The 14,375-nt window shown below is 44.0% G+C and overlaps 4 protein-coding genes across 4 annotated transcripts; all 4 read right to left on the bottom strand.

The window, feature by feature from the left end:
* Nucleotides 1-2,083: 2,083 nt before the first annotated feature.
* On the bottom strand, nucleotides 2,084-2,539 carry SERLADRAFT_338909 (uncharacterized protein; the record flags this gene model as incomplete). The annotated part of the gene is made up of 1 exon (XM_007314293.1): nucleotides 2,084-2,539. A coding segment is annotated over one exon (456 nt), but the record flags the coding sequence as incomplete, so codon positions are not given.
* Nucleotides 2,540-2,614: 75 nt separating this feature from the next.
* On the bottom strand, nucleotides 2,615-3,274 carry SERLADRAFT_346661 (uncharacterized protein; the record flags this gene model as incomplete). Its single annotated transcript, XM_007314292.1, has 2 exons — nucleotides 2,615-2,922; nucleotides 2,944-3,274. Coding segments are annotated over 2 exons (639 nt in total), but the record flags the coding sequence as incomplete, so codon positions are not given.
* Nucleotides 3,275-3,376: 102 nt separating this feature from the next.
* SERLADRAFT_434004 (uncharacterized protein) lies at nucleotides 3,377-3,739 on the bottom strand (the record flags this gene model as incomplete). Its single annotated transcript, XM_007314291.1, has 1 exon — nucleotides 3,377-3,739. The coding sequence occupies one exon, from the start codon at nucleotides 3,737-3,739 to the stop codon at nucleotides 3,377-3,379; it is 363 nt and encodes a 120-aa protein (XP_007314353.1).
* Nucleotides 3,740-13,179: 9,440 nt separating this feature from the next.
* SERLADRAFT_458592 (uncharacterized protein) lies at nucleotides 13,180-14,375 on the bottom strand (the record flags this gene model as incomplete). Its single annotated transcript, XM_007314290.1, has 5 exons — nucleotides 13,180-13,428; nucleotides 13,479-13,863; nucleotides 13,916-14,053; nucleotides 14,110-14,150; nucleotides 14,271-14,375. The coding sequence occupies 5 exons, from the start codon at nucleotides 14,335-14,337 to the stop codon at nucleotides 13,280-13,282; spliced, it is 780 nt and encodes a 259-aa protein (XP_007314352.1).

Below are 14,375 nucleotides of genomic sequence, written 5' to 3'. Positions count from 1 at the left end.
GATCAGGACCAAGGACAAGGGAATGATCAAGGGTGCCTTGCAAGTAGCGGAACAAGTGCTTGACAGCGCTCCAGTGAGTAAGACCAGGATTAGAGTTATATCTGGCAAGGACTCCAACAGTGTAGGCAATGTCAGGACGAGTGGTAGTGGCCAGATACATCAGAGCACCAACAGCAGCAAGGTAGGGAATGTCCTTCATCAAAGCAGCATCACTGGATGTTTTGGGAGACATGTCCTTGGTGAGGCGCAAACCAGGATCCATGGGAGTGGACACAGGCTTGCAGTCCTTCATGCCAAAGCGCTCCAAAATGTCCAGAGTGTACTGATGTTGGGAGAGGGAGATGGTGTGATTACTTAGGTCTCTAGTGATGGAAATGCCAAGTAGGTAAGAAGTAGGGCCAAGATCACGAAGCTTAAAGTGCAGGGAGAGGTCCTTGACAGCTTGGTCAAGTGCAGAAGTAGAAGTGGATGCCAGTGTCATGTCATCAACAAAGACAGGCAGGATAATGCGCACATCAGCTCTGTTAAAGACATAGATGGCAGAGTCTGAATAAGTACGCTTGAATCCGAGTTTTTCAAGCACAGTGTGCATCTTCTGGTTCCACATTCTGCCTCCCTGCTTTGTCCCATAGATGGCCTTGTCCAACTGGCAAACAAGATTGCGAGGACCCTGATGGAATCCCTCTGGCTGATGCATGTAGACCTTGACATCCATGACTCCATTCAGGAATGCATGGGAAATGTCAATGGAGCGCAAATGGAGGTTGTGGATGGCTGCAATGGCAAGGACAACTCTGATGGATGATATGCGGACAGTAGGTGCAAATATTTCGAGGAAATCAAAGCCAGGGCGCTGGTTATAACCTTTGGCCACATATCTGGCCTTGTAGCGCTCAACAGTGCCATCTGAGTTGCGCTTGATCTTGAAGACCCACTTGCCACCAATAGCCTTGACTCCAGGAGGTAGTTCCACTAGTGACCAAGTACCATTGCGCTCATGAGCTTGAAGCTCTTCCATGGCTGCCTCTCTCCATTTATCTGCATCAGGACGCTTCATTGCATCTGCAAACGACCTAGGCTCAGCAGAGTCTCCAAAGTGTGCTACTTCATCATCAACTGCCTCAGAATCACTGTCATCACTCTCAATGGCAGGAGTAGGTTGTCTGTGTTGAAGCCACCATGGTCTAGGTGGTCTCCTAGCCCTTACAGGGTGTCTCAGTGCAATAGGCAAGTCAGGAGAAGGTGAGCGATGAGGAGGGTGATTTGGAAGCTCAGGAGGTTGATTCACAGGTGGTTTTGCATCAAGGTCCAAATGAGGCCCATTGTCAGGCAATGGCTGAGGCTGCTGAAGTGCAGCTGGTGGGCCCATATCTCCCCCTGGACCTGGTGCAGGGACATCCTCAATCAGGCCCAATGGCATGGATAGCGAAGGTGGAGTGGGAGGTGGAGGTGGGACATTGTCAGAAGACCTCTTCAAGCCAGGGAAGTAGCGCTCATCAAAATCAGCTCTCTCAGAGATAACAGTGCGCTTGGTGGTAGGATTGTATAATTTCCATCCCTTGTACCCCTCGGGGTAACCAATAAACACACATTTCTCCATATGAGAGCCAAAGACGCCTCTTTTGTCCTTTTGCACATGCACATAGGCAGTGCAGCCCCAAACGCGAAGGTGAGACATGTCAGGCTTGCATCCATACCAAAACTCAAATGGAGTGGCATGAGCCACTGCATCAGTGGGACACCTGTTCCAGACATGCACCAAAGCGGACAGACATTCACCCCAGAAGCTGTTAGGCAATGCAGACTCTGATAACATGGCAGTGATACGCTCAGTCAGAAGTCTGTTTGCTCGCTCTGCCACACCATTCTGCTGAGGACAATTCCTGGTGGTATGCTGTCTGACAATCCCATGGTCATCTGTGAATTGCTCAAATTCCTTGGACATGTACTCTCCCCCTTTGTCATCGCGCAGAGCCTTGATTTTACGCTCCAATTGAGTCTCAGCATAAGCCTTGAATCTCTTGAAAGCATCAAAGACATCTGACTTGGCCTTGAGAGGCACAACAACACGGAATCGACTGTGATCGTCAATGAAGGTGACCCAGTAGTGATAACCAGAGAATGTGGGGGAAGAGACTTGGTGTACATCAGAATGGATGAGGTCCAAAGGATGAGCAGAGCGAGTATCAGATGAGGGGAATGGATTGGCATGCATCTTGCCAGACAAGCACGGTTCACAGACAGGATCAGGAGCAGCCTTGGATTCCAGTGTAAGCCCAGTGACCAGATCTCTCTGTATCAGTCTCTTGACATCAGCATGATGGTGGTGAGCCAATCTGCAATGCCAGAGCATCAAATCAAGTGGTATAGTCGCAGTAAAATGTCCCAATTCAACACAAGCAGCAGTAGATCCATCAAGGAATGCTGCATTGTTGTCATTGATAGTTGCAGTGAACAAGAGAGTGTTGTCACACATAAAGGACATGGAATGAGACGAAATAGTGACATTGAAACCACTTTGACGAGTTAAATACAAGACTGAGAGGAGATTATTTTGAAGATCTGGTACATGGAGCACTCTAGAGAATTCCACAGCCCTAGCCACTTTGCCATTCATCACAGGATTAAACACCATAGTACCAACACCAGCTGAATAGACAACAGTATGATCAGCCAGCTTGATTGGCATACAATATGGGGTATAGTGGTGCACCCAATGACAATGAGGTGTCATATGAGAAGTGGCGCCTGTGTCTGCATTCCAATCAATGTCAGCATCAAGTTGGAGAGGGAAATGAGGATCAGAGGGATAAATGGAACAAAGACTTGCATTTCCAGCTGATTCAGTGACCACAGTAGATGAATTGGCATTGTTGGGCGAAGATTTGGGCTGCTGAGAGGTATTCTGAGAGTTGCTGGAGCCTGCCTAAGCCTTATTGCCACGCTTGTAGCGATTCTTAGCACCCTCCACTGCCTGTTGGCGACTAGCTATGTATCTGTGGCATTTGTCTTGGGTATGACCAAGTAAACCACAGAAATCACACTGAACGCGAGTAGAGGTGGTGGATTGGTTGCAATGATGGCAGTTAGGATGGGTGCAGGTGCTATTGGCAGTGGTAGACGAAGAATGCAAGGCAGAATCGACTTCAGCACAACGACGGCGATTGATCTCTTCAGCAAGGAAAGCATCCCTGAGCTGGGTCTTGTCCAAGGTGCCCAGAAGTAGTAGAGATGAAGTGAAGTGGGCATATTGATCAGGAAGCGCCCTAATCATGGCCATGCATGTCAATTCATCATCCAATTCAGACAATGAGAAGCCAGTAGGACGAAGATTTTGAATCTGATGCATGCCTTCGTCAATTCTGGTCATGAGAGACTACAGGGACTCGTCCTCCTTCTTTCTGATAGAGAAGAAGTCGTTATAGGCATTAAATCTCGTCCCAGGCTTCTTAGAGATGTGCACAATTGCCAGTTTCTCCCAGATCTTGACAGGATCATCAATGATGCCATCAAGATGGATGCGCTGCTCTTTGGTGACATTGAGGTATAATGCACCAGCAGCCTTTTCAGCTCTCAACACACATTTCTCTTGTGCTTCAGCATCAGTCACAGGGCACTTTTCAGTGCCAGAGACGAGCCTCCACAGTCCCTTGGTCATCAACCAAGCTTGCATTTCACCACTCCACTGGGGGTAGTTAGTGCCAGACAAGGGATGGAACTTGGGATCAGAGTCAGACATGATGGGTGTTGTATAAGACAATAGAGCAATGATAAATGATGTAGGAGACGGCTATAGGCGATGGAATAGTGGCAAAGACAATGGGCAACAGTAGGAGGCGAGCAGATAAGATGGTGAGGCGGTAGAGAGAGGATATGGAGAGGGTCAGAAAGCGCAAGGATAGGTCCAAATAGGGTCCAAAAAGCGTCCAAAAGCGATCCAGGAGGGTGCTAAGGCTTCCTAGTGCTGCTACAGGGTTACGCCTGTGTTCCCCTTTCAATTCCACACTGATATTAACAGAGAAATCGCCTCGAGACAGTGTTGGTTAATAGGGCTTGTATATGAGTCAACAAAGTGACTTAAGCTCCCCAAACACCGCAGACTGAGAGAGGCTCTAGGCAACAGCAAACTGAGGCAATGCAGGCAAGCTTCACAGTCTATAGGCTTGTTCTATCCGATAATGGACAGAGTAGAGAAGATTGGAGTTTTATGCACACACCAGATATGCCAAAAAGCGAAAAATAGGGCAAAAAGTCGAAATTGATGCAGAGACAGATAAGATGGATGGATTGCCACCAAATCAGAGGTATAGGGAACATTTTTATCGAGTAATAGATGGCCTAAATATCACAAGAAGTGAAGCACAGGATGTGGAGATATGCAATAGGGGTCCAATAGGGGTGAAAGTGCCAAAAATGCAAACTTCACAGAGGATGATGGAGTGGATGGATTGCCCCCAAATTGAGGTTGTAAAGTGCAATAGTATAGGGTAGTAGATGGCTCAAATAGGGCCAAGATCCGAGCACAGGATGTGGAGATATGGAATAGGGGGCCAAAAGGTGGTCAAATGATGATGAAGGCTCACAGAAAGATCCAGCTCAAATCCGACCGCTCTGACAGGTCTCCTAGGGTTATTTAGGCCATAGAAGACGATGGTAGAAGTTTGGGGACGATCAGATAAGGATTGGATGAGATATGATGCAGATAAGACCAAAAAAGCGTCCAAAATGGGGGTAACTTGCAACAAGGAGTTGTTGTTGGAGATCAAGATGAGATCAGAGTAATCTGAGGTGATGGGTGAGATAATAAGAGTCCCAGAAGACAATGGTTACAATGGATAAGCAGTAGGACGCTTGGATGGTGAGATATGAGGTCAGGAAGATGGCTAGAGCACAGGGCTCATAACCTATTAAGAACAAAGCTTGAAGGAAGTGTCTAGCCACTTGCTGAGAGCAATCAGGGACTGGAACTAGAGTCCAATGTGAGTAACTAGATTATTAGAGAGTATGACAGGTATACAGTACCTAGAGTCCAATGTGAGTAACTAGAGAATAGGAAGCATTGGACTCTGCAGTACTGTCCGAAGTTTTGTAAACAAAGGTAAACAAAGCAGCCACAAAGGCGAAATAATAGAGAACACAATCAATAGTGAATGATAGAAGAATAGATAGAGAAAGGAATGAAAATATATAGGTAGCACAAAGGTGCAGAATCACCAAAACTAACAAGATTGTGCTCCAGTGCCTCAAGGTAGTACCTTGTTGATATTGTCACTTTATCACCATTGCCATCAATGTGGGCACCATCATTTGCACTGCTTTATGATACTAACAACAACTCAGGTGGGATATATATTGGGATGCAAGTGTACAATAGGACAGTTCAAACTTGGCCACCTCACAAATAAGGATATTGATAAAGCAATTCAAGCCAACATCATGACATTGACTGGAGAGCTATATACAAAGTTGCAAGATACTAGCTTTTATAGCAAGCTTTATAATGAATTCCTTATATCAACAACTAAGCAGTATGATTTAGTTGGCTCATAGCTTGGAAGTGACTAATATCATATCAGCTTATGATGTACTGAAATTGATCTAACACATGGCACATCATGTTCAATCTTGTTTGTCTGACATATTAGCTCTTGTTTTTATATACTGTAAATCAAACCCATTATATAACTCCAATAAATGTGTATTGTACAAATCAGAATGTGAACTCAAATGTGCATTATGAAACCGGGGAAATTTGAATAGCTTTATATGCAATAGTAGTAAATTTATTAAGGTCTATGAATTTTCCTGCCACAAAGGTAATGTTTTTTTGACCCATCTATCTCATACACTCTCTTAAATCACTTTGTATCTGGGTGGCTGTTGTAGACACCTGGGTGATAGTAGCCTTGGAGCTGGACTATAACCACTTGGAAAGGCCCCTAGTGCCCAAACATCAGACCTTACTCTTATCTTTTGATAGGTGTCATACTGTAGCTTCTGAGTCAGTAACTTGAACTTGAATAGGATTTGAGTCCATGGGACTGGCAACTGTGACTCTAAGCCTCCACTGACTTAGCATTCACTGGCAGCATTAGACCACAACTCAGAAATCAGTTGGAACAATCATGATGAACTTGAATGAAGCAGACCTATTATGTGATTAGGTAAGCCACTGCTGGATGCCACCTGGGCCAAAAATGTTCAAATTAAACATGGCATGGTTTTCACATAGAACTAAACCTCAGCTATCCTTTTCTGGCCATAGAGTTTGTTCAAGTTCAACAAGGATCTATTAGCCAGGTGTAGATGATTTTGCTGTCATCCAGCTCATTGACTAGGTAAGCACTGTTGGTGTATAACAAAGGTTACACTACTACCTGAGACCATAAAGATTGGAGAACATTGTTGAAGGGCCTGGCAGACGAATCCTCTCAGTGATGGTTACAGACAAGTATTTGCTTTGGTGCATTGACAACAAATAAACAAAAATCACATTAATATACATTCTGCATTCTGCTCCTCAGACCCCTACTCCTCAGTATCCGGGTCTGTTGTATTTGTCAAGTCATTAAAATCCTTTTTTCCCTTTTTCTTAGTCAAATGTTGGGTGCACTAATGTGATGTGAATGTCCTTCAAGATGTTGTGACCAGCCCACATGTACAACTTGCGAACAAATTTTGAATTACATTGAGGTTATCCCATGCTTTGACTATGAGTCTAGCTGGAGCAGCAAGTCAAGGTCAGTGGGTGGCAGTAGGGGTGATCTGGTTGGTGACAAAACCGGATAAGCCCGGTCTCTGATAAAGGAGCCATTGTTCTCCATGGAGCATAGCCACCACTCCATGGAGTCACCATTGTTCTCCTAGGAACACAAAATGTACTCCTAGAAGTCATTATACTGTAGTGAGTAGCACCTCCGACTATAAGTAGTAGGGGGTTTAGTATAGAAATGACTCAGTCATTTATATAGCCTCTTAGGCAGCGGATGAGTTTCACTTAGATTTATTGGTTGGAATGGTAGGAGGGTCAAGGTAGCCACAAACTGTTAGGGGCATAGGTAAACTTCAAGATGGATGCTAACCATGCATTCAAGTGCTTACCAATTTTTATATTTTTAGCCCAAAAATGTGAAGTTTCTCCTTTTTTTCCATATGCTGATTGTTTGAGGGTCTCAGCTGCAAGCGTTGATCTCTTCCTGACACCACTATTAGACTGCACTGTGGCTACTTAGGATCTAATACTCGGTAGGTGATGGACCCAAACTAATTGTTTAACTTGCTTCCAGTGACATGGTGGCATGGGTCAATAACAGTGTAAGGGCTTGTAGATACTGAACTAGAGTTGATTTCTGTCACAGTGCAACATTTCTGCATAGCTTTGGGTATGATGAAACTGGACTTGGGGTGGTCAAGAATAGATTGAGGAGTGTGTACAGGGTCCAGCTCAGCTGTAGGTAAGAATATGGTTTATTCTGATCAGCTTTATGATTGTCCTTCCACCAGTCTTATAGCAGTTTGCGTTTACAACTGGATATCACTTCTGCAATATGACTGTCATTGTAAAGCTGGAGAGTATGAGATGACTCAAATCAAATAGCAACCCTTGATGATCCACTCAAATCTTGGCATCTATTTAGGCTCTATTATCTCCATTATGTCAATTTATTGCAGCTACCTGGTAAAGCTGGAATATCAACAAAGAAGCTGCAAAACATCCTCTTTATTGTAATTTTTTCATTTTTTCATTTTTGCGTTTTTTACAACTTTGGCATAATTTAAAACCTTAATATATCACTCTCCAATTGCTGTTGTCATTATAGTATGGGCACTTTCTTCCTTTGGACATCAAAGCATCAATAATGTTGCTGCAATCGCCATAGGCTGATTACTAGTATTTTCCACATGTTATCTTGAGCTTAGGCTCTCTGATTGCTCATCAGGTGCTGTGCTTTACAGTGTGCCTGATTTTACCACTTTCTGTAGCAGCAAGGTTCCCCTTTAGGTACGTCTCCTTCTATCAACATGGGCATAAAAAATACAATGACTATAATCTACCGTTATCAATATAGTCATGATAGACTGCAATATTTGTGATTTATGCCCCAGCCACAAACCCAGACCTATTTCAGTATAAGCCCTTATGTAATATCAGGTACTCCCAGAACTCCTCTCTCAAAGTTGCTCTCATCCCTGCATAGGCATACCCTTTGGTGTATCACTGTCTGCTACCTTGCTGTCTGAAAATTGCAACTCACCTGAGTTCCACTCCCAAGATAAGGTGTCTGTTTATCCAATATTGTTAACTAATAGGATAAGCACTGACTCAAAAAAATCTAAACTTGTGTGTCATATGGACCCATTGGCTCATCATAGATACCATTTTGGATGAACTGTGTATGCACTATGCAACATCCAAGCATTGGTCATGAACAGAATAGTTCAGCTTGGGGAACTAGCTAATATCTGTGAAAAAGACTTTATATTTGAATAAATCTTTATCTGATTAAGCTGTAACCTTGGCAGACTGGCTGGTCCCTGTATTCTTCACCTCACTACATGTAGTTATTCTTTGCCTAAATCTAGAAGAGTGCTTCAAGTGCTAGATCTGATGATACAAAGAGCTTAAAAAATTTTATTGTAGGCTAACACACATAGGTGAGTCTTTATCCACCCCTGGCTTGGAATATAAAGACCAATTGAGGTTTCAATCATGAGAAAACGGGTGCATTACCTTGTCCTGCCAGCTTGGATTGGGCAAATACCAAGTAAGTCTCTTGCAACACAAGTAGAACCACCACAACCAACTTACTATCATAGAATTAATCATATTCTGGCATATATAAAAACTATCTGAAGGGCCCACCTGCACAGAAATTAACATATATTCCTTGAGACAGGTTATATAGCTCATTATTGAGGTTGTTGTACGTTATATAATAACAGTTCACAAAAGATGTTTACTTAAAAATAATCTACACATAGGAGAGACCAAAACTGCTCCCCCTCAGTGCTGGGATGTCCCATAAAGCACCTGGGATGCTCTCATAAAGTAGCTGGGGTGTCTCACATAATATGCTGTGAAATCCCATATAATGGGTTGAGTAGGTTAGGCAGCTAATGTAAGGGTCTTAAAGGGGGGTTCTTTGTTGATAGAAATAGGGCCTTAAAGGCTCCCTCTTGTGTGATGGTGTAGGCTTACATATATCAATAGCATTACCAAATTTGGATAGTGATCTCCGGGTGATCCGCAAAAAATTATTGATAGTCAATTTTCTCTGTTCCCTCCTGTAGAGCTCCATGGAACTATTAGAGACTCTTTCACCAATTGCCATCCCCATCTTGGGAACTGTTGCAAAACCCCTAACAGATCCTTGTGTAATCCTCTGGACAACCTAACCCTCAAGATGGCCCTATTGTGCATCCCTCCAAACTACTTTTGCTATCCTCATATAGCATTTTCTGCCGGCCCTTCAAACAACTTGGACAATTTTCAGATATGGAAACTCCGGATCATCTCAAAGCTACGTCGGGAAAAAGTTCTCCGGGTTGTTACTGGAGAGGAGCTTAAGCCCTCACCAGGGAAACCTATCTCCTCGGAGGATCCTGAGATCACCTGGATACTTGAGGATGAGAAGGCACATGGAATCATCCAGGACCACATCTCTGATACCCTCCTAATGAGGACTGGAGACCTCACCAGCTCCAAGGAGTTATTTGATAAACTTGTCTCACTCCATCAAACGTCCAATATTGCCTCGGCCTTCTATTCATTCCAGCAACTCACCAAATTGTCCTGGGATGGGACATCACCTATCAAGGACCACATTGTGAAAATCCGGACAATTGATTCACACCTCTCCGGAATGAAACTAGGAGTGGATACCAAACTCATGGCTTTCACTCTTCTCCAATCTCTCCCATGCACTCCTGAATGGCAAATATTTCAGTCATCAGTAATCAACACGATTGAAGAAAATAAACTTACCTTTGATGCAGTTGAGATCTGGATCACTGCAGAAGTTGCACGACAGTCAGGGAAGGCCCCTGGAGGTTCCGAATCAGCACTCAAATCCGAGGAGAAATGGTGTAACTTCCACAAAGCCAAATCACACAACACCTCGGAGTGTCAAACACTTCAGTCAGCTGAAAAAGGTCAAAGGAAGAAGGAAAAGGAAAGATACAAGGATAAAGGAAAAGAAAAGGAAAAGGCAAATACGGCGGAGCAATCTTCTGGATCTGACTCCGAGGAGGAACAGAGTCATATTGCATTGGAACATGTACATATTTCCAAGCCCTTTGTTAAACGCATTCAAGCTTACCTTGTGTTGGAACCCGATAAGACCAAAACAACAATTATTATTGACTCCGGAGCAACATCCCACATGGTCCCTCACCGCTCCTGGTTTGAGCCAGGAACATACCATGTTCTGCATCCTCCTAAGACAATCAGTTTTGGGGATGAATCCTCTGTAAATGCCATTGGCGATGGAACAGTAATCCTACAAGCAACTGTTGGCAAAAAGGACTACAATATTGCACTGTCAAATGTCTTACTTGTGCCAAACTTCACGTTAGCACTCGTCTTTGTCCACAAATTGTCCAAAATGGGGTTATCAACAATTTTTCCAGCAGGGTCAAATGCTTGTGAAGTTCGGAAAAAGGAGGAACTTATCCTCACTGCCTTACACAAGCGAGGACTTTATCACATCCAAGCAAAACCCGAAATCAACCCGGAGTCAGCTTTGGCAGCAGTAGATGTAAATTTATTGCACAGGAGAATGGGACACATTGGAATGGATCACTTGCAACGAATGGTTACAAAAGGACAGCTCCAGGACATAGACACCCTTACCGGAACCACGGAGTTTTGTGAACCTTGTGCTTTAGGAAAGATGAAGAAATTACCTTTCCAGTCCACTGGAGGAAGCCGAGCCAAGCACCCCATACAAATTGTGCACACAGATGTTGGAGGACCAATCAAACCAACTTCCAGGGAGGGTTTTCGGTACTGGATTATCATTGTAGATGATTTCTCCAAATTTCCATGGATATATTTCCTAAAACATAAAAGTGAAGCACTGGAACGATACAAGCAATAGAAAGAAGATGTCCAAACATTCTTCCGGACTCATTTGGGAGAAGAAAACTTCACTCCACTATACACAAAATTCCTCTGGAGCGATGGGGGAGGAGAATATACTGGCAATGCATTCAAAAATCAACTCTGAGGAGATGGTGTCATCCAAGAAACTACAGCTGCAGATACTCTGGAACAAAATGGCATTGCAGAACGCATGAATCAGACATTGGCTACATTAGCAACCACTATGCTCCATGATTCCAAGCTCCCAAAGTCATTTTGGGTAGATGCCATGCAAACGGCTGCATATATCACAGCACGCAGCCCAGCATCAGGACTCCATGGAAAGACCCCAAATGAAATACTGTTTAAAAGGAGAGTTGATCCAACTTTGTTTTGCCCTTTCGGATGCCAAGCATATGCCTTGATTCCGAAAGACAAAAGGCAAGGGAAGTTTTACTCCAAGGGGTGCAAAGCCATAATGATTGGCTACACACATGGAAAGTAAGCCTACAAACTCCTAGACACTGAAAAACGGACTGTGTTTTCCAGTTGGTATGTCATATTCAATGAATCCGGAAAGGTACAAAAGGATGACACTGCTCCTGGAACACAGACACTAGCACAGATCAGTGGGAGGGACTCATTCCAGAGAATGCTCACTATCCAGACCAAAAAACATTGGAAGAGGATGATCCTGACCCTCAGATCCGAGATCCAAATGAATTGCAAATGGAACCACATCTCCAAGGAGATGTTCCACAAGCAATGGAACCATATCAGCATGAAGATGTTCCAAGAGCAGTGGGGCAATACCTCCGTGGAGACGTTCCGAGAGCAGTGGGAGCACCTGATCAGCTAAGACACCCTCCACAACAGTCTCTACAACCAAGACCTGAACACTGGCCATCTTCAGAACGGAAAGCCAAAATAGAGTTACAGTCAGTGGGAGGACAGCCCCTCAACATACAGCCAGCTGATGTGGAAGAAGTCCAAATACAGCTAGACAGCCTGTCCATTGGATCAGCTTCTAGAAGGCATACAACACCTCCAAGGAGTGATTCAACACCTTCAGGAGTGAGTGGGGGAGCAAATACACAAATGTGTCTACCCCCTAGAGTACCTGCACAAGTTCCTAAAAGAGCAGTCATGCCTGCTGAAGTCCTATGACCAGTCATGTGACTATGAAAAGTCGAAAATATAACGTAAAGTAAATGGTCACATGACTGGTCATGTGACTTGGAAAAATAAAAGTAAAAGTACGAAAAAGGTGAAGTGTAAGTAGGTACTGGTACTTCAATTGTAACAACTTATGCCATGTCATAGGCTTCATGTTGGAGTCCAATCAAAACCTGTTGCACCACATATCTTGTCAGCAGAGGCAATGCTGTTGCAGACCTAGTTCAGGAATTTACATATGTAGATACTAGTAGTTATATATACCAGAATGAATACAATAAATTTGGAATGGGTGAGGCTCATTGGAAATTTTGCACTATATAGGATACATTGGGTTTCACTATGTAAAGGGGGGGGGGGGGGGCAGGGGCAGGGATATTCACATGTGCTACCTGGCCAATATAGGCTACATAGTGCCATGTGGATTCCTCCATTTTTCCTAATGCAACCTGAGACATAGCTGGACTGGACTAAACTGGACTTTGGACACCCTATCCATGTCAGGGGTTGTCACATTATGTGGGCAAGGGCCCACCTGGCAGACATGCAGACCAGCAGGTTTCTGTTAGTTTCAGTGATAATGATACATAATTACAATCAGTCTTCATTATTGTAAGGTGCCCCTCCCTGTACCATATGTGTTCCTTTCTGTAAGCTATACACTCAAACATTGTATGCATCACAGACTCAGATTACCCAAGGGGTGCAGGTTCAGCAACTCAGCACCTTGTGAGTGCAATGATTTTCCTGAAGCTTGGCTGTCTGGACAAGCTCTCAGTGAACAAGCTTTATAGTCAGGCCATATGCTGGGCAGTTAGTTAGTCATCCAAACATGAAGCCATAGTCTTGTTTGTAATACATATCCATCCCCCACTGTGCCTTACGCTCAGTCTGCTACTACCCTTTGTTCCAGGCTTGGTGGAGTTTTGCACTTGCATAGTAGCAATAATATATCAACGAATTTGGACTTAATAAGATGCTCCCGAAAGGTACAAGCCTTGTCTCAATACCGAAGCCAGCTCAACAGCTACAACTACTAGTGCCTTTGACTGCAGCCTCATCAAGATTTACCCCACCTTCTTGAGAAACAGTACGACTTCCTGCAACATCAAACCGTCCTACACTACCCCGTGAGGAAGCTATTATATGTTCTATGGGTATTTTCTTCGCTGTAATATGTTCAATCTAATATAAATCTTCCAAGTTTGAAATCACATACCGATGGCAGTAAAGACCTCGACTATGCCTTCGCCAGTTTTAGCGCTTGTTTCGGAGAACAATAAACCAGTCTCTGCGGCATAAGCTTGAGCTTCCTCGCGTGGCACTTGTCGTAAACAAACAGGCCCAGCATCACCACTAGTGGTTCCGTCGGGGGTAGCGGTAGCATCATCAGCTTCTTCTTCTGAGTCAGGATGTGGCGTGAATCCGAGAGAGAGAGAAAGCGGGCGGACGAGATCAATTTTATTCCCAACAAGCGCTATGACAATATTGGGATGTGCCTGCCGCTGTAGCTCCTTCACCCAAGACTTGGCTTTGTCTAGACTAGACGCCTTCGTAACGTCATAAATCACTACAGCAGCTTGAGCATTTCGGTAATACATGGGCTGATAGGCGATGAATTCAAACAAATCCCAGTGTAATCATCAAATTACACACCGCCAGTGAATGAAAGCGTTCCTGTCCAGCAGTATCCCAAATTTCATAGCGTAAAACCCGGTCTTCAAGGCGACATTTCTGCGTCAGAAATGCAGCGCCAATAGTTGGCTCTTTGTTTGATTGAAACTCGTTTGTTACCTGGGTAAGCGGGGCGTTATTATGGGTAACAACACCACATGATATAAAGGACATACAAAACGAAGAACCACCGATGACTTGCCAACAGCAGCTTCACCTTTGCAATAAAGAAGGGATGCAAATCAGTAGGGATGTTTCGGTAAGAAAAATATAGTTTCCGAAAATCGGTTTTGCCCTAGGATGACCATCGTGGTTCCGTGAGACACAGACTGCTCACCTAATAGTACAAGTTTAACCTGAACAGATTTACTTGCATTTCCTAAGTTGGTTTCTGAATCAACCATCTCAAGGATTTGGTCGTTTGGCTAAAAGGAAGACGTCT

The sequence above is a fragment of the Serpula lacrymans genome (assembly GCF_000218685.1).
Source record: "Serpula lacrymans var. lacrymans S7.9 unplaced genomic scaffold SERLAscaffold_3, whole genome shotgun sequence".
NCBI lineage: Eukaryota > Fungi > Basidiomycota > Agaricomycetes > Boletales > Serpulaceae > Serpula > Serpula lacrymans.
This window is presented reverse-complemented; position numbering and strand designations above follow the sequence as displayed.